The sequence below is a fragment of the Miniopterus natalensis genome, chromosome X (assembly GCF_054644295.1).
Source record: "Miniopterus natalensis isolate mMinNat1 chromosome X, mMinNat1.hap1, whole genome shotgun sequence".
NCBI lineage: Eukaryota > Metazoa > Chordata > Mammalia > Chiroptera > Miniopteridae > Miniopterus > Miniopterus natalensis.
The window spans coordinates 24,430,051-24,454,494 of NC_142103.1; the positions used below are offsets into that span (position 1 = coordinate 24,430,051).

The 24,444-nt window shown below is 44.0% G+C and overlaps 1 protein-coding gene across 1 annotated transcript in view; it reads left to right on the forward strand.

Annotated features, from left to right (window-relative positions):
• The window catches only part of COL4A6 (collagen type IV alpha 6 chain), a 289,590-nt gene that overhangs the window by 250,657 nt on the left and 14,489 nt on the right, over positions 1 to 24,444 (forward strand). The window contains exons 17-35 of the mRNA XM_087813319.1: positions 996 to 1,065; positions 2,142 to 2,249; positions 3,419 to 3,568; positions 4,468 to 4,572; positions 6,346 to 6,506; positions 6,968 to 7,147; positions 7,665 to 7,848; positions 13,790 to 13,861; positions 14,104 to 14,211; positions 15,692 to 15,913; positions 16,311 to 16,472; positions 18,083 to 18,253; positions 19,000 to 19,143; positions 19,588 to 19,713; positions 20,189 to 20,370; positions 22,264 to 22,327; positions 22,950 to 23,024; positions 23,536 to 23,643; positions 23,737 to 23,844. Coding sequence (XP_087669445.1) covers positions 996 to 1,065; positions 2,142 to 2,249; positions 3,419 to 3,568; positions 4,468 to 4,572; positions 6,346 to 6,506; positions 6,968 to 7,147; positions 7,665 to 7,848; positions 13,790 to 13,861; positions 14,104 to 14,211; positions 15,692 to 15,913; positions 16,311 to 16,472; positions 18,083 to 18,253; positions 19,000 to 19,143; positions 19,588 to 19,713; positions 20,189 to 20,370; positions 22,264 to 22,327; positions 22,950 to 23,024; positions 23,536 to 23,643; positions 23,737 to 23,844 — 2,500 coding nt within the window. The remainder of the gene's footprint in view (positions 1 to 995; positions 1,066 to 2,141; positions 2,250 to 3,418; positions 3,569 to 4,467; positions 4,573 to 6,345; positions 6,507 to 6,967; positions 7,148 to 7,664; positions 7,849 to 13,789; positions 13,862 to 14,103; positions 14,212 to 15,691; positions 15,914 to 16,310; positions 16,473 to 18,082; positions 18,254 to 18,999; positions 19,144 to 19,587; positions 19,714 to 20,188; positions 20,371 to 22,263; positions 22,328 to 22,949; positions 23,025 to 23,535; positions 23,644 to 23,736; positions 23,845 to 24,444) is intronic.

Sequence of the window (24,444 nt, forward strand, 5' to 3'; positions counted from 1 at the left end):
ATATGGTAGAAGGAGTGAGCTAGCTCTCTTTGGCCTTTTATATAACGGCACTGATCTCAATTGTGGGGCCTCTGCCCTCATGATTCAGTAACCTCCCAAAGACCCCCACCTCTTAATACAATCACCTTGGATATTAAGTTTTCAACATTAATTTGAGGGGGGGGGAACAAACATTCAGACCATAGCAAATGCCTAAATATGAAATGAAGTATATTTAAAGTATTTTGACATTTTAGATTTCACCCTTTTCACGTGAAGTGCTTGCATCCTATTTTAATACACAAAGCTGATGAGCATTCCTTAAATACTACTTGATAAGTGGTAGGTTAATGGGGAAGGGAATGTGGGAGCAAATCTATCCCTCCAAGGAGGAATGTTTTATTATTGACATTTCTTAGAATTGCCAACTTTTCAGTTTTATTATTGTTCTTAAATCCTCGACAGACAATGCATCCTCTTATTGCTTACACCTGGGGCAGAGAATTCCCACCACCGCACTCTGAATATGTCACTGTATCTGATTATGGTACCTGAGTCCCTCTTTGGGGACAATTAGGACTCCTTTGACTTCTGCCTGGCATCATTCACTAAGAAGAGCAGTGACAATAGCAAAGTCCCAGCCCAACTGAGAGTGGGGAAAATGTTGAAACACTGCTCCCGCCTTGGCACCTCTTGGGTGCAGCCATGTTATCTATTCCTATGATATATTTGCCAGGCCCAGAAGCAGATTGTGCTAGTCAGGTTGCAAAATAAAATTGGGATCGCTTGTTCTTGACAAGGTTGCAATTGAGTATCAGGCCTCTGGCCTACCTTGTGTTGCCTTCATCTTAAATTGATAAGACTTTGAAATTAACCTATGGACTAGTTGGCCCTGGAAATCAGGGATTTCAGAAGTAGAAGCCTTTAATTTTCCTGGGGAATGAATTTGAGGACACATAGGTCTTGGGTGATGAGGTCACACAAGTATTTGTGTTTAATGTATTTATTCTTTGCAGGGCGAAAAGGGTGGCATTGGCCTGCCAGGCCCAGATGTTTACATCGATACAGATGGTGCTGTGATCTCAGGTGCAATTTTTCATTGATTTGAACAGAGAAGAAAAGATAGGGGGTTAAATTTTATATTTCTTGTACTTGTTAAAAGAATACTTTGTTAGCCACTGGATTGCTGCTAAACCCAAGAATCCCAAGGGCCCCTCCTGAGTCCTGAACTTAGAGAGTGAAGCTAACTCCAATGTCTTGGGGAAAGAAGCCGAATACTGCACTCCATTTTTGTGGTGGGTTTACCAAGACTAGGGTTTGAGTTGGCCTGGGCCTGGATTTGCTAGAAATGGTTCTTCTAGTGATACTTAGGGAAGGATTGATACCCTCCCCAGCTAGGCTGACTTCAGCCTAATAATATGGGGCACTCAGGGTCTCAGCTACATGGTCCCATATGCATGCTTGAGCTTGACAATTTCATTGGAAATAAAAATGTATCCGTGGCTAGGGGAGAAACTGGTTGACAGCCCTCAACAGTATGATGCATTGAAAGTTTGTCTTCACCTCTCCTTTTTCTAGTTACTGTGTGTGCCTAACTCTTCCCTTTGCCTTCTCCAAAGATCCAGATGCTGACTCTCTCCAGCTACTTCTTGCTTGACCAAACGCTTCTACTATTATGCCTCTTCCATCTGGGTCTCCTAACTTATCTTTCTCCCCTCATCCTCTCAAGCCCATGCCCTGATTAGTAAACCCATTGAAGCTGAGGTGTTAATCATTGACAGTGGCTTCCTGTGTTCCTCTACCAGGAAACCTATGTGTATAACATCAATAATAGACTCTAACACCTTAACCCAAATGGTAGACATTTGAGGAATTATAGCAGATTACTAGTAGTAGTAGAATAAACTTCCTAATACTCACCAGATCTTACCATAGATGGCAAACCCTGGCCATACCAGTTCTGAACACTAGTGGAGCCTTAGTTCAAGTAAACCCACTATCACATGAGGTCATTAGCATTTTGGATAGACCTATGAAGGGCAAGAAAAGCACTTCTACCTGAAGACATCTGTTTGCACCTCTTCTTAGGCATTCTGTGGCATTTGTGGACCTCTTCTGTGTTTGCTTACTGCTTTTTTTTTTTTTTCTCATTGCAATGCCAGGTTATCCTGGAGACCCCGGTATTCCAGGCCTCCCAGGAATTAAAGGAGAGGAAGGCATCCAGGGCCTGCCTGGCTCTTCTGGCATCCCTGGATTACCAACTTTACCAGGTGAAACAAATTAACCCACATCCTGCACAAATCAGTTCTTTCTCCACTCTGGTGCCCAGTATCCCTTCTATATCTCTGGCCTGGTATACCTAGCAAAAGTCAAAGGAAAGTTTAACTAGTCAGTCGGGTTCTCTCTGCCAGCCTAAGGCTAATGTATATGAGGAGTGGGCCTGGGTAGATAGCTTTCCTTTGGCCTCAATAATGTGCCATAGTGAAACAGGCAATCCAGACTCTCACTGAGTTTTGCAGCAGCCAGAGAAACCTGGGTTGGATTGCTGGAGCCCTGTCATTCTTCTGAGGATGTGCCATCTAATTGATGTTTGACAGAAGGCCCTAGCAGAAGCCCAGAGGAAAATTGGCACCCAGACCCTCACTCTGTGCATAACTCAGGCACTAAATGGCGCCAGCATCCTATGGACAGTACCCTTAAAGCAATCATCTGAGGGGCATGCCCATATGGCATTCTATAGTAACAAAAATAAAAAGGTCATGCCAGAGTCTGGGAAGCAGTGATGTCCCAAATATAAATACTCAGACATTATTTTATTTATTTTATTTTAAATCTTCACCCAAGGATGTTTATTGATTTTAGAGAGAGAAAAAAAGAGAGAGAGAAACATCAATCAGTTGCCTCCTGTACACACCCCAACCAGGATCAAACTGGCAACCAAGTTATGTGCCCTGACTGGAAATCGAACCCACAATTTTTTTTGGTGTACGGGATGATGCTCCAACCAACTGAGCCACCTGGCTGGGGCTCAGACATTACTTTTAAGGGCATCGGTTTCTAAATTCCTTGGAGATGGGCTTCTGTAAGGAAACCTGTGCTTTTAAAGCAGCCACTTGGAAGAGGTACAGCTGACCCCAGCACCAAAGTGGAAAAAATCGACAAATGGGAGGCTAGAGACCCAGGTTTCCCTCTGAGGTTTGCCACTAAGAAGCTCTGCACCCCTGACCAATTTTTCTCATGTCATTGGGCCTTAATTCCCCAAGAGGTTAGGCTAAGAGATTCCCAAGGACCCTTCTAACTCTGATGCAAGAGAAGGGCAAATGCTTTCCCAAATTCTTCCCTTGGAGTTTAGTTTCCAATATATGCCACTGAGTAGAATACTACTGAAGAGTAAGTAGGGTGATATGATTAGCATTTTTTTGTGTGCTTATCTTTCCAGATGTGCCAGGTTCCCTAGGGCCAAAGGGAGTTCCGGGCCTGAAAGGGAACAAAGGAAACCCAGGCCGAACCACAATTGGGGCAGCTGGCCTTCCTGGCAAAGATGGTTTGCCAGGCCTACCAGGCCTACCAGGCTTACCAGGCCTACCAGGTAAGTTTTTCATTTCTCTTTTTGGTCTTGAGACTCAGGCATGATCCAGACTGCAGAACAGTCATGACTTTTGAGGGATGGAGCATTTCACAGGTGTAACAGCTAAGCCAGGACACATGATAACTGCAGAGGGGCAGTGATGAAGGCCCCATCCTCTCTGAGTTAGAGTCCCGCTTCTATAAGTTGGCAACCACAGCAGTCACAATGTTCATCAAGGAACAAGTAAATTTGGGCCATCTTAATGACAAAACACTACCTAATGCCTTCTGACTTTTGTACTCATTTAATTCTACTCTTCACTGTTCTCAGCCTCTAAGCCTCTGATCTTACAGCTCCCAAAGAAGAATTGACTCTTTCAAACTTTCTGTAGTCCTCAAGGGCAGACTGAGGGCCTGAGATGTGGGAATCCAAGCTTGAATCTCAAGGTGGCTGCTAAAAGCCTCCACAGGGCTTATTCTCTGTAGATCTTCTACTTGAGTATGGGATTCTAAAGTCTAAGAAAAAGGCTGGAAATATGCCCAGCATGTTTCTTTGAAACCTAAATCCCATGACCACTGCAGCTTACACTCATTTTCTCTTTTGTCCTAAAAGCACTCTCTGGAATAGACATTGGGACTGCTGAGTTACTGAAACTGCCTTGATCACTCCCATATACTCAATGTCTGGTCCAGTGCCTAGAGCATGGTAGACGTTCTGTAAATAGTAGTAGTAGAGTGAATAAAGCCAACAAAAGATGGATTTGCTGCAGTTTTTAGGTCCCTGCTTTGGATTTTTTAATAGTCTCTGCTCTGGTTTTTGAGCTTTGAGAACCCAGGCCTTGGCGACTGACCTGCTGTGCTGAGTCAAAAGAGCCCAGGCTCATGTAAGGTGCCAATCTTTTATGTATCTTTTTTCTGAAGGTCCAGCATTTGAGCCTGGAACCCTACAGAACACAGAGCCAGGATTTCCTGGTCTCCGAGGAGAACGTGGTCCAAAAGGAAATCAAGGCCTCAAAGGAGTAAAAGGTGATTCTGTACTCTTGGGTTTATTTGTTCCTCAAGCTCTCTGGAGAAGGCTTTCTGGGGCATGAACAAACCAACAGCCTTAAGTACCTGAACAGAAGCAATCTTGGATCTTGATTGGGGATTTGAGTATAGGATTATTGGAAGCACTTTATTTGGGCTTCTAAGACTGAGGTTGGCAATTGAGATCACACAGGACAAGTGGCTCACAGGCTGCTCTTCCTACCCCTTCCACCTGCAGAAGTTATGCCAGTAGCCCAGAGTATTAACTAGCACATGATGCAAATTTTCCCAGTTTGCAAGATCAAGGCTACAAGTCATGTATTACCTTCAGCCTGAATGAAAAGGCTCTGAACAGGTCAAGATCTGGCACCGTAAAAAAGCCAACTGGCTCCATAAAAATAACTTCAGCCCCCACTGATGTTGAAGGACTAATGATTACCCCAGCCTTCAGCTATACTCCTCTCTCCATCTTCTCAAAGCCTTTGGGTCATTTCTTTGTTTCATACTCTGAGAGGAGATGCTACAACTCAATCAAATCAATTCATTATAGTTCCAGTCCAGACCAGGGTGGAGGAAGAGGTGAAATTACAGGCTCAAGGGAGGTTTGAGAATGGCCTAGTGGTTTCAGGTGTCTAAAGTCTTTCTTCTTCTTCTCTCAAGTAATTCACAGCTTTCCTCAACCTCAAACAGAGAGGTTCTAACTTACTCCTCTCTTTTCTTATTGCCCTGTTATAAAATTTTACTACTTAAGTATACGAGCTAGTTCAGAAGCTTTTTAAAGATTCATCTCTACTGTTTATATCCAAGGAAGACTATTCAGGGAAAAGGACATTAAATTGCAAGTCTTGACTTAGGATATTAACTTTAGCCCTTTCCTGACTCACTGCAAAGCTGGTGTACTTCTTGATACCATTCTCACTCCTAAAAGAGGGACAACTTTAATGCTTCCCCTTTTACATTCCCATGGGTTCAGAAGGTTTTCTCTAACAGCGATAGTGATTCTCAACTTTCATTGTACATGAGACTCACCTAGGGGAAATTACTAAAAATCAGATTCTTTGTTCTGACCTCCTGAGAGTCTGATTAACTAGATATGGGGTGAGGCCCAGCAAGTTGCCTCATAAACAAGCATCACAGATGACTTGTGGAGAAGGTCCATAGATCATATTGAGAAATGCTAATTTGCTGAACAGAGTGTTCTCTCAGAGTTTCAGGAATTATCACTTTTCTAAATATATGAAAGGGCCCTTCAGGATCTTAAGGGAATTTAAGAGGTCACACTGGTTACCTCTTGGTAACCATATTGGCCCAAATTCTCATTTTCCAGACAGTAAGCATGGAAGGTATAGGTGGCAGGGCTATAGGGCTAGTGACTCCTTGATACCTATTCAAAGGTGGTTTGCTGAAATCTCTATTCTTAATTTATTTGCCATTTATCTCTATGTACAAAAGACAGGGGAAAAGACATTTTTGTGAAGAGAACCTTTGAGTGGCTTGGATTCCAGACTGTTAGCTTGTTAGTATGGGTCAGTGGTTCTCAACTCTGCCTACACATTAGATTCACTGATGGGTGGGTCCCATTCCATACTAATTAAATCCAAATCACTAGCACAGATGTACTTTGATGAAGAGGGAACCTGGTACATTTAAATTTGTTCACAGGCTTTTTGATTGTCTCCATGAAGTTAAATCACAAATTTATACTCTCAGGTCTTCCTTCTTTTTGGAAAGATGGCTCACTTTGTTTAATATTGTCTTTTATTTTTTCCCCAGGGGACTCAGGATTTTGTGCCTGTGATGGTGGTATCTCCAACACTGGACCACCTGGGGAGCCAGGCCCACCTGGGCCACCAGGTCACATAGGTCTTCCAGGTCTTAAAGGAGCCAGAGGAGATCCAGGCTCTGGAGGCACACAGGGTCCATCAGGGTCTCCAGTAAGTCTGGCCAAACTTTGGCCCTGAGGGCATAATGAGAGTTCTCAAGTGCCCCTCACTCCTCACCAATCATTTTCCAAAAACACATAAAAAGATGGGGATAAAATAAAGCTCCAGGTTTTTTATCCATAATATGAAGAAGTTGGATAGATGATCTCTAAAGTTCCTTTCTGCTTTAACCTACCTATATTCCCTCCCTTCCTCTCTCAATCATTCCCTTCCTTTCACAAAATTATTTGCATTTGCCTAGCACTGTGCTGGGCCCTGAAGATAAAATTGGAATTAAGGCAAGCTTACCATCCCAAAAGATTTCAAAATTTATAAAGGATAAGAAAATAAAGTCAATTATAATAGAAGTGCCAAAATGTACCCAAGGACCTGCTTTAGGTCAGACTAAAGCTAGGTGCTAGAATTCTATGAAGTCTGTATCTCCTGATCATTCCCTTTTGTCTCTTTGTCAGGGTTTATTTGGGCCTCAAGGTCCTACAGGTCCCAAAGGACAGAAAGGGGAATCAACCCTCAGTACAAGATCAGGGATGCCAGGGGAGCAGGGTGATCCTGGCCCCCAGGGGCTCCCTGGTGAGACAGGAGTACCAGGCAAGGATGGAATACCAGGTTTACTAGGTTTGCCAGGCTTTCCGGTAAGTTGATTGTTTCTGGGTAACTAGCTCTATAAATCCTCACACCTGACTTGGGGGAAGGGGTTTCTGATGGACACTAAACCATGAGACAGGACAGAACATCTCTTCCTCTGCCACGGACACATTTTGCTCAGTAAAATGGAAATCTTTTTCTCAGAATTGGTCATCGTCTCATTTGATAAATACTAGTAAAAATTGACCATATCACTTAAAAGGCTTCAGCTTCTCAGTAGCTTTCCCTTGCAAGTAATCCAGCTGCTTTTTGTGACCCCAAGGGTTGTTACCCTGCTCCTGTTTTCTGTCCACCTCCCCCCACTGATCTAGAACATTTTGCATTATCAGATCACCCAGGATTTACAAGCTTTATTATCCCCACCACCTAAACTCAGAGGACTTAATTGATAAACTAGAGTGATAGAGAATTTTAACCAAAATAAGTATTAGCGACACTGGTTACCTCTTTCCTATGGTAAGAGGACTCTCCAGATAAGTCTCTAAAATTGGGCTTTCATTCTAGGGTGATGCTGGACAGGGATTCCCAGGTGAAAAGGGGTTACCAGGGCTTCCTGGAGAAAAAGGTCATAGTGGTCCACCTGGCCCCCCAGGAATTGGGCTACCAGGATCTCCTGGACCTCCTGGACTTCCTGGAGACCAAGGAATAGATGGATTACCAGGGAAATCAGGCCTCCGTGGGCCTCCAGGTGAGTCAGGGAATCAGACGGCTTTGGACTTGGAAAACTGACCCCTTGTACAGTGTAGATATGACCCAGCTGCATTAAATGTATCATAAGAAGGGACTTGGCTGGTTATAATCACTACTTTCAGTCCTCTTAAGGGTTCTCATGTGGAAAAAGTATTGTAATTGTATTGTGGTACACTCACACAGAACAACATAGATTTCGACTCTAGTTAGTGAAAAACTTCCTAACAGAGCAGTCTGAATGTAACAGAGCTGAGTTGGGAAGTTATGAGCTCATAATCCTTGAAAATTTTCAAGCAGAAGCTAAATGACCATTTATTACAAATGTCATTGAAGTAATAAGTGGAATACTGGACAAGGTGTCCTCTACATTATATGGTAATATCATCAGCAGGGAAGAACCTTTCCTTAATTCATGAGATCTTAGGTTGGAGAACATAGTTGTATGTAGTGTAATCTCCATTTTATACCTTAAATTCCTCCCATTTATGTAAGTTCTTTTTCTACTAGAATTTCAGGAAATATAATGAGTGACAGTCCTCCTTATAGATTGTGAAGGTGCTATGATAATCTCTTGCCTTCTGCACAGCCAGAACAGCTCTTCATCCCAACTTCTATGTTTCCACAACTTTTGTATTTCCATTAGCCATATCATACTCCTTATAGTCATCTGAAGTTTGAAAGCTCAAAATTTATCTCTTATTCTTTATTTGGAATGTTTTTATATTCTTCCCTTCCTCTTCTTGCCATTACAATCTCATTATTTCATGCCTCACTTATGAAATGCCTATATGCTTGTTGGAATAAATGGGTGGTTGAAAGGACAGGTGGATGGATGGGTGGATGGATGGATGGATGGATGGATGGATGGATGGATGGATGGATGGATGGATGGATGGACAAGTGTGTGGATGGTTAGGTGATTCAATGACTACAACTTCCTAAGTGGTTTCTCACTTCCTACATCCAGACTTTTTCCATTCAATACTACTATGAATGCTGCTGCCAGTTTAATAACATTAAAGTACTGATATCGTCATTTTACTCCCCCCAGTCCAAAGCCACAAGTGATCTCTACTAGATAGATAATGTCCAAATTCTTTTCTAGCCTTGCTTTATCTCAAACTCTTCATGATTTTAAGAAACAAAACACTTAAGACCACAGTATTTTTCACTGTCCCCAGACACATATTCAATTCTAACTCCAAGATTTTGCCATGTTGCCTTTTTCTGGAATGTCCTTCCTCTTTTTCTCTATATAGTCAGATCCTATCCATTTATGAAAGTTCAATATAAGTCCTACTTCTTCCACTAAGCCTTCCCTTGACTTTCACAGATGTCATTGTCACTTAAACTATATATTTACTTCCATTAATGCTTTCACTTTTCCCAACTGCATTATAAGCCTCTGGATACTAGAAAAGGTAATTCTTTTTAGCATTTCTCAACCTCCTTAGTATAGTGGAATGTTCTATAAGAGACTAACATATATTTGTGGAAGGGCCTTCCCAATCACCAAGGGGCTATTTCTTAGACCTGTTTCTCCTCTTTCCACCTTGTCACTTTGAATAAATACCAAAAAAAAAAAAAAAAAAAAAGGAGAAAGACACCAGGTCTTGGAAATTTTTATTTATTTTGAAATCTAATTTTGTGAATTGGTATAAGAAGAATAATGGTACAGGTTAAAAACTGAGGATTCAAGATGATAAAAAACCAAATCATTGTTTCAGTTCACAAATTCCTATGAAAGCTGTGAGAAATTTTATCAAAGTAATTCTGTCTTTTGGAAGTCCTGGTGTCACCTGTAGCTTTGCTTCCAGCTCAGTTCCCAGAGACATTATTCATGGCCATTCCACTGTCCCTCCAACAATTGGATCTTGATTCTAAGTCAGCACATTTTGCAGGCAGCTAGCTTTTAAACTGAATTATAATAACATGGTACCTATAAACTTATACCCACTCAAATTTGGATATTTTCAACATTCCAACTGCTTAAAAACAGACTGAGTCAATAGAAGGAAGCCCATGAGACCATTTATATCCCAAACTTCACTAGTCACCAGACACAGAAAGTTCTTAGGAATATAGTGATATAGTAAGTTATAGCCTATGAGATACCTTATACAGAAAATGTTCTTGTTGCAGTACCAAGACTTCCCCCACAAATTACTTCAATTAAGAGCATTAGCTTTCTTTCCATGCTGTTTTAAAAACATATAACCTGTGGGCCCCTGACATTTGCATTGTGGCTGTTGCCACGAAAAATGAGGGTATTGTTCCTAAGTGTACTCACTTCAACCAGTGGTGGCTCAGGCTAGGACAGCTGCCTTGCCAGGAAAGGGAACGTAGTCATCAGAAGCCTTTCAACCTTGTAGTGTGAATTATTACAAAACCTGGGCTAGCACACCATGAGCTGTTTCCAAACAGGCTCTGATCCAGATGTTCATAGTAATACATCACCCTGGTTATTACTGAAGTCCCTACTGTGTCCTTGATCCTATGAGGGTGCCAGCTCTCTCCACTCAATCCAGACAGGGAATTTGATTGGTAGGTATACCCGGGCTGCAGATAAGACTTCCTTTGGGCTTCAAGGAACTTCTGTCCTGATTGTTTTTTTGTGTGTGTTTTTTTACTTGATTGGTCTAGGTGACTGTTGCTGCAGGGAAAAGTTTGGTAAAGACCTAGACACAGAGGGAGGTGAGACTAGCTAAGTCAGGAGGTTCTCAAACACCAATGTTAGAAGAAAAAAAAACAACCTTCCTTTTAGTTCACCTTTATCTCACACACTCACAATGGCCTGAGCACTACACTGAGCAGCCCCTGGTTGTGGAGGGGTGATACTAAGGCTGGATTGCAAAAGCTAAAACAACACTGCTTGAGAGACTCCTTAGAGTATATCTTCTGAGAGAGAGTATATGGGTAAGCAGACATGCAGTCTCCAGAGGGGCGGATTTCCTTCACCATGCATGTTGATGTCTTAGCTGTTCTCTACCTTGAACGCCTTCATTTTCTGAACTTAACTAGGTCTACAACTTGACCTGAAAACACCTTGAAGGATCCATGCATGTCTTATATTTATTCATTGGGCCCAGAGTAAACTAAGATGTTAGAATCTTGATAACCAGAGGTGCTTTTCATTCTGAGAGTGCATTTTGGCATTAATGGGGAAAATTCTGAATAATTAGGTCATTTGTTACACTTATAAAACAGAACATGGGTAAAGCCAATTTTTTTTATTCTCACCTGAGGATATTTTTTCCATTGCTTTTCAGAGAGAGTGGAAGGGAGAGAGTGAGAGAGAGAGAGAGAGAGAGAGAGAGAGAGAGAGAGAGAGAGAGAGAGAGAGATTAATGTGAGAGAGACACATCAATTGGATGCCTCCCCCACCAACCCCAACCAGGACTGGGGATCAAGCCTGCATCCAAGGTACATGCCCTTGGCCAGAATCAAACTCGGAACCCTTCAGTCCGCAGGCTGATGCTCTAACCACTTGAGCCAAACCGGCTAGGGCAATTTTTGCTTTGTTGGGGAAAAGGCTGAGAATTTGGGGATGTAAAGTAGAAGACATGGATGTAAAGTAAAAGAGACAGATACCAGTATGACTTAAAGTCCTTACCTTCTCCCCATATTGACCCTCTGCTTTGACACATAAGTTTCGTGTGGTGTATAGGACTGGTCTGAGGCAAAACTGATGTATGCCCTTAATTTCCTCTGGTTTCTATTCATTTTCCCTTTTATCATTATTTTTCCTATCCAGATGCCTGTCCTCAGCCCCTTCCTCTAAAGGTTTTGTTTTTACCTGGCTGTCACAAGTGAAAAAAATCTATGAAACTTATCTGATAAATTAAGGATGGATGACTTTATCTTTGGAGCCAACCCAAAGATACTTGTATTTTACCTAGTTTGTTTTTTAAGACATAAAGTAATGAAATTGCAGTGTTTGACACATTGAAGCCAATAGGCTATTGAAATTATTAGGGCAAGAGAGTCTTCTGCAGGGTTCCTCTCATGATACCATCTAGGAGGCAGTTTTTCAGCCTAGTACAAAGGGCCCAGGTCAGAGCCAAGAATAAGATTGGCATATCATCCTGAGGTGCTTGCTCATGGAGCATGTTTCCACAGTAGGGAAATAACCCTCAGAAATAACTCCATCATCTCAATGTCTGGCAGAATGGAGATATGTGTGGGTACCTATGAAGGAAGATCAGGCCTATGGCCATCTCTCCACCTATGGAAAAATGACTATAGGAATCTGAGGTCTAGAAGGAAGAAAGTTGCTGCCCAGGCTAGAAAGTACTGTCACTAACCTGACTGAGGTAGAAACCAAGGATGACCTTGCAAGAGCTCTTCTAAGTACTTCTCCTTAAGTAAGATAATAAAAAACTATTCATTGGGCACATACCAGGATGCCAGGCACTGTGGTAAGTGCTGTTAACATTATTTCATATAAAATCCTCACAAACACCATATGAGATAAGTAGCTCTCATTTACATGATGCTCAGAGAGGTTAAGTACTTTGCCCAAACAACTAGTTAGCAGCACTACTAGGATACAAATTTAGGTCTGTCTGGCTTCAGAGCCCACCTCTTAAGCCAATACATTATGCTGTTAATTTCCAATTTTTATTTAGGACTAGAAAAAGTAGGCTAACCCGGCCGGGCGTGGCTCAGTGGTTGAGCTTCGATCTAAGATCCAGGCGATCGGGGTTCGATTCCCGGTCAGGGCACATGCCAGGGTTGGGGCTTGATCAATGACTCTCTCATCATTGATGTTTCTATCTCTGTCTCTCCCTCTCCCTTCCTCTCTCTGAAATCAATAAAGATATATTTAAAATAAAATAAAAAAAGAAAGAAAAGAAAAAGTAGGCTAAAAATGCCATCAAGCCTTCAGGAAATAGAAGTGGGACTGGAGGAGGAATGCCAACCAGTTGTGTAAGCAGTCTGAAGCATAGGTTGTATACATATCTTTTAAGAAATGCAATTTGAGATTGATTTTAAGTGCAGGCAAAAGCTGTAGCAGTTTATTATAACTGGCTTAAAGCAGACCTTGAAGGATTCTTTTAATGAATAGGCAAGACTAATTTTAATTAGCATAGAAATTTTTTGTAAATGGAACTTGAGGGAGCCAACACACAATTTGTTCACCAATATTTTATTAAACATCCCTTCTGTGATTTTATAGACTCTTTATATTTGCATTATGAATGAGCAATGAAGAATTTGTTAGGAGAAGGGATATGCATGCCAATTTTGATGTCTTGGATATTAATATTGACTGTCCCTTCTCCCTGAGTAGCAGAGTTGTCCATTTTAACTGACAAGCTGAGGGAAGGGTCACTGTTTGACTGTTGTGGGCAAGAGAATGGCCTTCAGTGTTTTCCTGCTACAAATCTATAGGTACATCTGGCCAAGGACATTCAATAGATTTCAATAGATTCCGAATGAGGTGTGTCAAAAGAACTTGATGGTTTGGGAAAAGCCTCATTCAAAAAAATGGGTAGACATGTGAACTTGATCTTAGCTTCAAACCCTTGTCATGTGGGCATAATGGACCCTTAGGACTAACCCCAAGCTCCCATCCTAGGGAGAGGCTCCATCTGAGGGCAGGGTGAGCAGACCATTGCCATCTGTTGCTATTCCTGCACAGGCCACTGCTAGGAAATCTTTATAGGTAACATCTGCTGCAGAGATGACTGCCTGGCACTGGACACTGATGGTTTGGGAAGTGACATCCTGGCACTTGGATGCTAGGGGCATTCTTATCTGCAAGCAGTTGCACTAGGGATAACTCCCAAGAGTTTCTGATGCCAGGATTCTTCTGCATGGGCTCCAGCTTCTGGGTGGTTGTCCTATTCGATGGAATGGAAGTAAAGGAGCATGCTGGGGGAAAATCATTCCTGACTCAGTGGGATCACCAGATGTTTACCTGTTACCATTTACAGGTATCACCTTGCCTTGTATTATTCCTGGACCATATGGTCCATCAGGATTCCCAGGAACTCCAGGATTCCCAGGTATGGAATCCCAGAGAAAGCCCAGAGTATAACCTGGTAACATTTGGGGGGGGGGGGTCCACGTTTCTCCTGAGAGGGCAGCCTTGAGTATTGAGAAGATAGAATGGCTGCTGGAGTTCTGTGTGGGGAGATAAGATTAAAGGATGCCCTCCAAGAAACTAGGATTCTTTACTGAACACCACAAATCCTACCTAGCCACACTGACTCACATTTCCCCTTACCACTCACATTTGGGTTTTCAGGTCCTAAAGGGGCCCGTGGCCTCCCTGGGACTCCAGGCCAGCCTGGATCATATGGAAATAAAGGAGAGCCTGGAAGTCCAGGATTAGTTCACCTCCCAGAATTGCCAGGTAAGGAAAGAAACTTCTCCTTACCTGCTTCTCCTTTTGTGTGAGTGTGCATTTGGATTGTGGTAGCCATCCACGAGTTGTAGGGAATTAGGTTTGCATTCTGGTATGAGTAGGATGGTTTTGATTTCATACTCAGGCAAGACAGAGTGTAGAGCTACAAAAGGACAGCATATCAGGGCAAATAAGGGCCATTTGAGATCAGCTAGGACAATCTCTTCACTTTCAGATGAGGAAACTGAGGAGAAAATAGAAAATGAATTGCCTGTGATTACAAAGCCAGTAGTGATAGAGCTAGGACCCTGTCAGTTTGTCTGGCTGCCAGACCTATGGCAGTTTCCTGGATCAACTCCTTAAAGATCAGAGAAAGAGATTTAGATGAGTCAGAGGGAAGTTTTCCATTGCTATGCTTTTGCTCACACCCTGATATTTCAGCCTGAGCATCATTGTTCTACACTGCACCAGTGGTTCTCAAACTGTGTTCCCTGGGCCAGCAGCATCAGCATCACCTGGAAACTTGTTAGTAATGCAAAGTCTCGGCCCCTTGGCAGAGCTACTGATCAGAAGCTCTGGGGTAGGCCCAGCAATCTGTGTTTACCAAGTAACCTTGCCCCAGATGACTCAGTTTAAGAACCACTTCTCATCTGTAGCACAGGGATCACCTTGGGCTATGTGCCCTGGGATTTATCTGCGCTTCCGTACCCCCATGACCCAGAAAGAGGGAGGCATGACAGCAGGGGTTTGATGACTCCAGCAGAGTCCTTTGACAGGAGGTCCCAGGTGTAACCAGTCTCTTCAGCTACTGTAGAAGCCCCAGAGTTGCTGGGTTCTGCCCAGGTCACATGGTGCAGTCCCTGCCTCTGAGCAAGTCCTCCCAGGACCAGAGACTCCTAACCTTTAAGAGAAACGTGAGACATATTGTTATTTTTAAAGATATTTATTTTTATTATTGAGGTACAATTGACATATAACATATTAATTTCAAGTGTACAACATAATGATTCAATAGTTGTATACATTGTGCAATGATCACCATATAAGTCTAGTTACTACCTGTCACCATACATAGTTACAGATTATTTTGTTGTGATGAGAACTTTTAATACTCTAAGCAACTTTCAAATATGCAATACAGTATTATTAACTACAGTCACCATGCTATCCATTACATCCTCATGACTTATTTTATAACTGGAAGTTTGTACCTTTTGACCCCCTTCACATATTTCCCACTTCTTCTACCCCCTACTTCTGCCAACCACCAATCTGATGTCTGTACCTACAAGCTTGGATTTTTGTTTGTTTGTTTGTTTGTTTGTTTTAACTTTATTTGTTTGTTGGCTTTGTGTGTTTTTTTAGATTCATGATACACATTATTAATATGTTCACTTTCATATAGGAAAAAATCTGTCTCGGAGACCTCTACCCAAATCTATGGCTTCTAAATCTCCATGGCCTTTTATTTTTGCCTCTTTACATTTAGGATTTCCTGGACCTCGTGGGGAGAAGGGCTTGCCTGGGTTTCCTGGGCTCCCTGGAAAAGATGGCTTGCCTGGCAAAGTTGGCAATCCAGGTTTACCAGGTTCCATGGGAGCCCCTGGTGACATCTTTGGTGCTGAAATTGGTGCTCCGGGGGAGCAAGGCCTACAGGGATTGCCAGGGGACAGAGGATTTCCTGGAGACTCTGGCCTTCTAGGACCCAAGGGTGACTCTTCTTGCCCCACTTATTTAACAATTGACAGAAAACCTTTCTGTAACCCGGTATACTTGCATGAACATTTGCATGAATCTGGGGCGATGGGTTAATGAGGGGGTTAAAAAAAAAAACTCATTTTGTTCTGTCCCTCTCTTTTGGGAACTTTTTCTTAAATTGCCTGAATTTATTCTCCTGTCTTAGTAATTCCAGAAGTAACTATAACAAATAGTCAGGTCTCTTGCAAAGCCTCTGATTAACTCCTAGGAATAGCAGCAAGGCTGGAGCTGAGACTACAGTGGCACCTGGGATGCATCTGGGATAAGCTTTTCCAGGGGCAGTTGGTTTGGTGATGAGTCCCTGCCATCATCGATCCAGGTTATGATCATCTGCCCCCTCTTTTCATTAGGTTTGTCTGGAAAGTTGGGCTTGCTAGGTCCCAAAGGTGAGCAGGGCAGCCCTGGAACACCAGGCCACATGGGACAGCCAGGCACTCCAGGGACTATTGGTTTACCCAACATCAAGGGCAAACCAGGGCTGCCAGGAGCACCAGGCTTTCCAGGCACTTCAGGTAGGTCCTTTGAAGATGGAGCCCCAGCTTGTTAGACTTAAGCTAGGCCCTGGTGCCCTGAGGGGCAATAGCAGCAGTGTAACGTGGACAGTGTTGAGGAGGAGACCACTTTCCTAACCTCTCAATTTTCAAATCTCAACTCACCCTCGAATGCCAAGCAAAACAGGTTTCTGCAGTTTAGCTTCCAAAATATTACCACAAATCCCACCCCTCCCCCATGACCTCCCTCCTCCTATTTATGCTTCAGCCTCCCTCCCTCCTTCCCCAGTTAGAGAAGACATCTTTGCTGTGGAGGAGGGTCTAGCCACCTCCATTGCTTTCACTGGGGCCATGGGGAACCATTTGGGTTGGGGAGAGGCTAGAACAGGGTGTGACTGTGTGGTGGCCTCCCTTTCAGGGGAGCATGTCTCTAAGGACCATGGCCAAAGTGTCTCTCACTGGGCAGTGGGGCCTGACACTTCCTTCCAGACTAGTGTTTACTGCTTGTCTCCTCCTTCACCACCCTCCCCACGTGACTATACCATCCCTCCTTACTCCTTGCCAAGTGACTGAAATTGAGTTATTTACAGCACCACTAATATTCTTTTCATCCCTTTGTCCTTCTGTGTTTCTGGGGTCTTCACTTAGACTGTCCAGGTGAGGAAATGACACACAAGCTCACACACTAACACCCCCACCGACTTTGCTTCGCACTCAAGGAATTATCTTACTATACACTATAACCTGGAAAAGCCAGGGGTCCCTGAACTCATGCTGTGGGGTTGGCCCCCATTGAATTTCATTCTCTTGTGTGGAATCCTCTTCACAGCCTCACATTAGAATCCTGGGGCTTTCAGATACTTGGTGCTTTTCAATCCATAGAAAACCAAGTCAGCCACTCATTTAGGTCCTCAGGGGCCCAGATACCTCTGTAGTCACTGATTTAATCCTTTGGTTTTTTAAATTTCCTTGCTTTGTACCTGAACATTCCACTTTGGCAGCGGCTCAGGAGGTTAATCCCATTGACCGATTTAAAGCACAGTGAAAGAAGTCTCCAAATACCTAGGAGACCAAACGGGCCTTGAGGTTTTCTACAGTACTTGGCTATAGGGGGTCTTTCAACCTTAATACCAAGGAACTGGCTGATTTAACTGCTTGCATGAGGGATTAAAAGGGCAGCCCTGGATCCATGGCTCCCTGGGAAGCTGAAGCAATGGCTCAGCTTTAACCTCTGCTTCACCGATTGGCTCAGGAAACGGCCATTGTGGAGTGATTCAGACTGGAAATTCCAGGAAATTAGAGTCCATTTGCCACCCTGGCTTTCCAGAGCTCCATTCAGAGGCTTAAGTTTGAACCACATTCATAAAGGGGGAAGAAGTTATAATCAGAAGGAGTTTGTGTGCCCTGCCAGTTACTGTGCCATGCTGGAACTAATAGCCAATGTTGTGACACTGGGTGGTAGGTGCTAATGCTTCAGCCAACTAAGAACTCTGCCTGTTAGCAGCCTGCATAGGCCATTGTTAAAGAGCAATTTACTAAAAACAATCAGAAGCCATGGAAATAGGCAGTGGCCCAGATCTGAACAGAGACTCACTTCATAGCTGTCCTGTGTTCTCTCCTGTGTGATTCAGGACATCCTGGAAAGAAAGGCCCAAAAGGTGAAACAGGTTCTCCTGCATCAACTGGCAAGAGAGGTCTACCTGGGCTGAAAGGCCTTCCTGGACCTCCAGGATTAATTGGCTTCCTGGGGGACTCAGGGTTGCCAGGGGACACTGGGCTGCCAGGCCTGCCAGGTCCGAAGGGTAAGTGAAGTGATCAGGAAGGACCAGTGGGTGTCATAAAGGAGCATCCATGCTGCTCAGCTTGCCCCTTCCCTTCTGCCTAGGAAAGGGGGATGAGGTAGGAAGTGGGCAGGGCTTTTTTTGACAAGGTAGCTGGACAAGGCTAGTGCTAAGAGTCACACTCACTACCTGCTGGGTGGAACACTGGCCTGAATAGCATGGTCAGTAAAGCCCAAGACAGTAGTAGCCATACTGGGTTTACTCATTTGTGCCACCCCTACCAAAGAACCTGATAGTTCTCATTTTCTGTGATTGTCCTGCTAAACACCATAGGTTGGGTGAGAGGCATTTCTACTTTATACAGTGGGAAATGACTGGTCTAAGGTCACACAACTGGTTAACAGCACCAGACTAGATAGAGCTCATCTCCCTGCCTCCTGGCCATGGGCTTTTGTGTGTGCGTGCGTGTGTGTGTGTGTGTGTGTGTGTGTGCGCGCGCGCCACACATGAGCTCTATTTTGAAAAATCAAAAGACAGGCGCCTACTTCTTTCCTCTTTGTTGCTTAGTGTCATATCCCTGTTCAGGGAAATGGTATAATGTGTAATGACTAAGATGTTGGGCTTTGGAGTTAGAGAAAACTGGATTTGAATCCCTTCTCTGCAACTTCCTAGCTGTGTGACTTTGAGTAAGTTAGTTAACCTTTCTGAGCTTCCACTTCCTTGTATTTAAAACAGGGATAATAATAGAAGTTCTTGTTTCTCAACAGGAGAGAAGGGGTCTGTTGGACTGATAGGTTTTCCAGGGATGCCAGGTCTGCCTGGTATTCCTGGTACAAATGGATTAAAGGGAATTCCTGGGTTGGCCGGAAAAATGGGACCATCCGGATGGGCTGGTAGCCCTGGTGAAAAAGGTGAGCTGGGGAATTGAATTCTGGAATTACCATTCCTGCTTCCCAGGTACATTTTGTTGTTCAGCTTTGTCATTCGTGTGGCTTGTAGCAATTCTGTGTTAGATAATAAGATTTAGGGCTTCTGAATGAAGGCCTTTTAAACCAAAAGACCTAATTTCTTCTGTTACCACTGCATGTTAGAGGCCTTGTCATATATTCCCAGATGCTCAACAGAGGACAGTTTTGAGTACGGTCTAAAGTTGCTTGTGGAGTTTGGGCTTATTGAAGGACAGGGCATGCACGTAAATGCAAAGTTGGGGAAATGGGCACAGAAGAAGCTGGAAGGGCCTAAAAAGGGTGCCTAGGGGGAGGGTGCGAGGAAGAACTGATATGAAAGGTCAGCTCATGCCTCACCCCATGTCTAAGCTCCCTCTCACACAGATCTCATGATCTCCATTCCTGCAGGAGACAGAGGTGACCCGGGGCCAGTGGGAATTCCCAGCCTAAGACCTCCAATGCTGAACCTCCAGTTCAAAGGAGACAAAGGCTCTCAGGGCTCAGCTGGATTGGATGGATTTCCTGGACCCAGAGGTGCTGGGGCTGGGAATGGGCAGGAGAAATGCCCAAGAAAGGTTTCAGAACCGAACTCAGATCCCTTCCTGAGAAAAGGCCCCACACTACAAGGCCCCCCAGAGTGTCAGTGTGGGTTGTGGCAGGGGTTCCAGAGAGGTTGCCTTCCCTGCCCCTTAGAGGCACCTGGACTTTGAGACTGCCAGTTTTCATTGTCACTGTTTAACTGAGATTTTGAACTACAGACCATTGTACCCCTGGAGGAGTCTTGCAGATGGTGGGGCATGGGCACTGAGCAGCTTTCCCAGTGCTGGAGCTGGAGTGTACCTGACTGGTGCTCCATAAGGCTGAAGGCACCACCCCACCCCCACCTCTACTTCCATGCTAACTGTCCCCAAGCTATAATTTGCCTGCTTGCAGCCCAGAGTAGCTGTACCTTGGGAAGCAGATTTCTCTTGCCCAGAGTCTTTTTCCAAGCCATTTGCTTCTTTCCCAGGTGAGAAAGGAGAGGCTGGCCTCCATGGGCCACCAGGATTACCTGGAACTCCTGGATTCCCTAGTACCATCAAAGGACTTATTGGGACACCTGGCTCCCCTGGCTCCACAGGACTGCGGGGCTTACCTGGCCAGAAAGGCTACCCTGGAATCTCGGGCTTCCCAGGAATGCCAGGAGAAAGTGTACGTGTGCACAGATTTTTGTCTCCCCACCAGGAAACGTCTTCTATAGCAAGGGGATATGTCCCCATTTCCCACCATTTTGATCCCCACCCCTCCCCCATCTCACCTTAGACAGAGCCCTCTCCTTGCATCTGACAGGTCTTTCCATCCTTTCCTGAACACCCCCTCTTCTGGGCCTTTGTTCATGCTCTCTCCCCCAAGTGGCAGACTTCCTCCTCTGCAATTACCTGATACCTGCCCATCCTTCAGGCCCCAGCCCAGGTGCCTGCTCCTCCAGAAGTCCCTGAGCTTCCACCATTCTGGCACACTCTCTTTCTCATTATTTATATCCTTCCTAACTGGTCCTTTGTGGGTCTGATTCTCTCAATGAGATTGTTAAAACTTGAGAACAAGAACTGCCTCACATGCTATTTTGTTTGCACCCCACTGCCAGCATCCCACATTGAGTTTGTACATCATAAGAATTCAGTACAGACTTCTTGATGTTTTGATTTCAGAAACATCTCTATTAGCTCTGAAAGAAACAACTGGCAAAGAATCAAATCCAGTTTCTTTGGGTTGTTAAAAGGTAGAGTGGTAGAGTAGGCTTAACAATGAGAGAGACTTAGATTTGAATCTTAGTTCCATTATTCATTAGCTCTGTGATTTTGTGCATATTGCTTAACTTGCTCACTTTTCTCATCTGTAAAAAAATGGGAATAATATTTATACCTCCAGACAGAAGTGAAGATTAAGTGAAATGATGCACATAAAGCACTTAGCATTGCAGCTGGTGCATGGCAAGCCCTGAAAAATAGTACAATAATAGGAGTAGTATTGAAGGGACTAAATGAACTGGATCACAGAACACTAGTGCTCCCTACAGGCAAAGTCCCTCTTCTTTAAAAGTGTCAGTCCATTTGGTGGAGAGAACACGCACACACACACACACACACACACACACACACACACGCATGCACATATCCCTGAAGCAACTGCAAAATAAATAGTTGTCAACTGGATGGTCCTAACTACTCACACTCTGGAAGGGAAGAAATCAAAGTGGAAAGCATTCTGGGAGGAGTCCAAGCACAGGCGAAGGCTAGAATTAGTAGATATGACAATGTGCAGAAAAAGCCAGGGGTATGGAGGGGATGTCCTGGGTAGTACTTTAGTGAGCACAGTGACCCAGTCCAGAACTCAGACTCCACCCAAGGCACTAGGTAGCATATGTCTTTACTGGGTACATCTCAAAATAAGTCAAAACCATACCAGAAACCAGGAGAAAAACTATATTGGTGGCAGCTAGCATGTCCACTTCCCAGATTCAGAGAGTGTGTTGGACATTAGCTAATGAAGCAATTTTTCCTGTGAAAATGTAACATTGGCCCAAATTCAGACTCCAAAACCTACAGCCTGTTACCTGGTGACAGAAAAACGTTGTGTTCCCTGCCGAACCTGTGGCAGAGGGCTAGCCCCGCATAGTGAAGCAACACTTTTTCTTGTGCATAAGGGCTCCAGAGCTTTGGCATGGGTAGTGGTAGCCAACCACAATCTGCAGAGTACACCTAGTGCCTGGCCTGACTGTCACAATCTGTATTTTGTAAGAGACTTACTAGAACACCTTGATTTGTGAAGATTCCAATTTTAACAGGCATTAGGAAGTTATGAATGACAAGACCAGGATTAACTGAAGATCAAATCCCTCCCCTGAAAAACCCCAAGGATACATTTCCACCCATTGCTCATTACCTTGCCCTATGCAAGATGTCAGGTCTTCCCTTCCACAGTCCACTTTTGCCACAGAGTATATGATAGACATCCCTCAGGCAGTGGCTCAGGGAGGTGACAGGGTGTAAGAGTGGAAGGCCCATAGCTTTGGGCAGAAATAATGATTCCCATATTGCTTTGAAGGGTTCACAGGGTCTCAGTGGAGCTCCTGGGCTCCTAGGAGCATCTGGCTTCCCAGGTTCAAAAGGTAAGGAGCATTTTCTTTTTTACTGTGTTTTTTCCCAGAGCAAGGTGAATTTCTAGCAGGCTCAGGGCTCTCCTGGTGGGGTCTGGGGGTGGAGGCTCTGTGTTTAGGGGAAAATGAGTTGATTTAAGTTTCCTCTTTGGCTAAACCCCCATTTGCAGTCTTTGTTCCTCAAAGACATGTGACAAACCAGTCTGTTCAACCCTCTTGCCTTCTGTCTTCCACCTTCCAGACTCAACAGCAGAGGGAAACCTCGGCTCTAGAGTGTCTCTTACCCTGCTGAACCCAACCCACTGAGCAAGAAAAATTCCCATCCTTGCTTTCATCATTGTTCCATTCTGGAGATGTTTTAGGGCCCTTTCCATTATCTTCTCTGCCCATACTGGGCCTAGTGATGTGTTTCTCAATGGAAATATGCTGCATGTAGCAGCATTTCATGCCAATAACCTGGTAGCATCTAAGCCCTTTGTTGGTGATTGGTCACTTTTTACCCAATGAGTAATTTTATCAAGGAGCTCCTCTGGCTATACTGAATCTGGAAAGATTTTTGCCTTCAAAAGATCTCCTTGTAACAAAATGAGCTATAGCTTCTCTGTCTATTTGAACAATGTCTTGATATACCCAGGAGATCAAGGCCAGACACTTGGACTTCCTGGTAGCTCAGGACCTAAGGGACAACCTGGGGAACCCGGCTCAAAAGGTAAGGTTGCTATACTTTTGTCTCATGTGTCACAGATTCCTCAAAACTGAGGCTTGGAAGGAATTTTGGAGATCAACCCTAAGTTCTGCAACTTCTATCCAGTGCAGAAAAATTCCTACCTGGCGTGTGTCCACTCACAGGCAGCACAGTTTCCCCCAAGCAAACCATCCTACTCTTTTTTTCAAGACTTGTACCCTTATATGGGATAAGTGTAAGATCTGTGGAATAATGGTATCCACCCCTTTAGTTTATAGTTATCTAAACTGATTCTTGAACATTTCCACCCATTGCTCCTACTTTTAGGGACACTCGGAACAAGTTTACTTACTTTTCAATTGGACAGCACTTTTCAAATGTGAAGACAGCTGCCATGATCCTTTTCAGAGTTTTTTCATTGGCTTTAGCAACTTTGACAGTTGAAGTGGTTTCACCTTCCTGCTCCCCCTCCGTGAAAGAGGAACACACTGCCCCAAATGTGACCTGATTACTCAGCATGTTTCTTGATTTTTAGGTATGAAAGGAAAAGCTGGACTAGTTGGTGACATGGGTTTTCCTGGAATTAAAGGTGACAATGGAAAAGTTGGTATTTCTGGAGATATTGGCCTTCCTGGCTCCCCAGGTACCATGCCACATGACAACTTTATTCTGAAAAAGTTAGGATTACTGTCAAGGCATGACCCATTCTGAACTTCTGCCTTGGTTTTACTTTTAGGACTCCCTGGGATTGCAGGCATGAGAGGAAATCCAGGACTTCTAGGTTCTCCGGGCCACCCAGGGTCACCTGGGCCCCCGGGACCCCCTGGCCTAATAGGAACTAAAGGTATATATATTTTGCAGAAGACAGTGGGGTAAGGGTTCTTTCCCTCAAAAAAGGACAGCAACTTTTTATTTGGAGACACTAGCTCGAGTTAAGACATATTCAGGAGAGTCATTGACTGGGCCCCATGAGAGATAATGGGAAAGGAGGATGAAGAGGAAGAAAGGAAGGCAATCATAAATGGGAACCTAAAAACATAGAATTCATGGAGAGGAGAGTTATCAAGGGAGGTCAATGTCCTGTCATATAAAAGCTTTTCCCTTACTTAAAGATTGGGCAGCTAGTCTCTGGGAGCTGGCAGCTCTAGGGATTGGCATTGCTATTCTGAGTTCTTCTTCAAGAGACCTAGTTATCTATCACCCTGTTCCTAAAGCTATATTGGTTTCTAATAAGTCAGGAAAACCTAAGATGGTGTGTATAGGTTAAGGGTGGTCTAGTCTCCCTTACAACATTAAGTAATGCCTCAAGAAAGACCATGACCTTTAAAATGAGGACTTCGCAGACCAGCCAGTGTGGCTCAGTTGGTTGAGTGTCATCCCATGCACCAAGAGGTCACCAGTTTGATTCTTTGTCAGGGCACATGTTCGGGTTGCAGGCTAAATC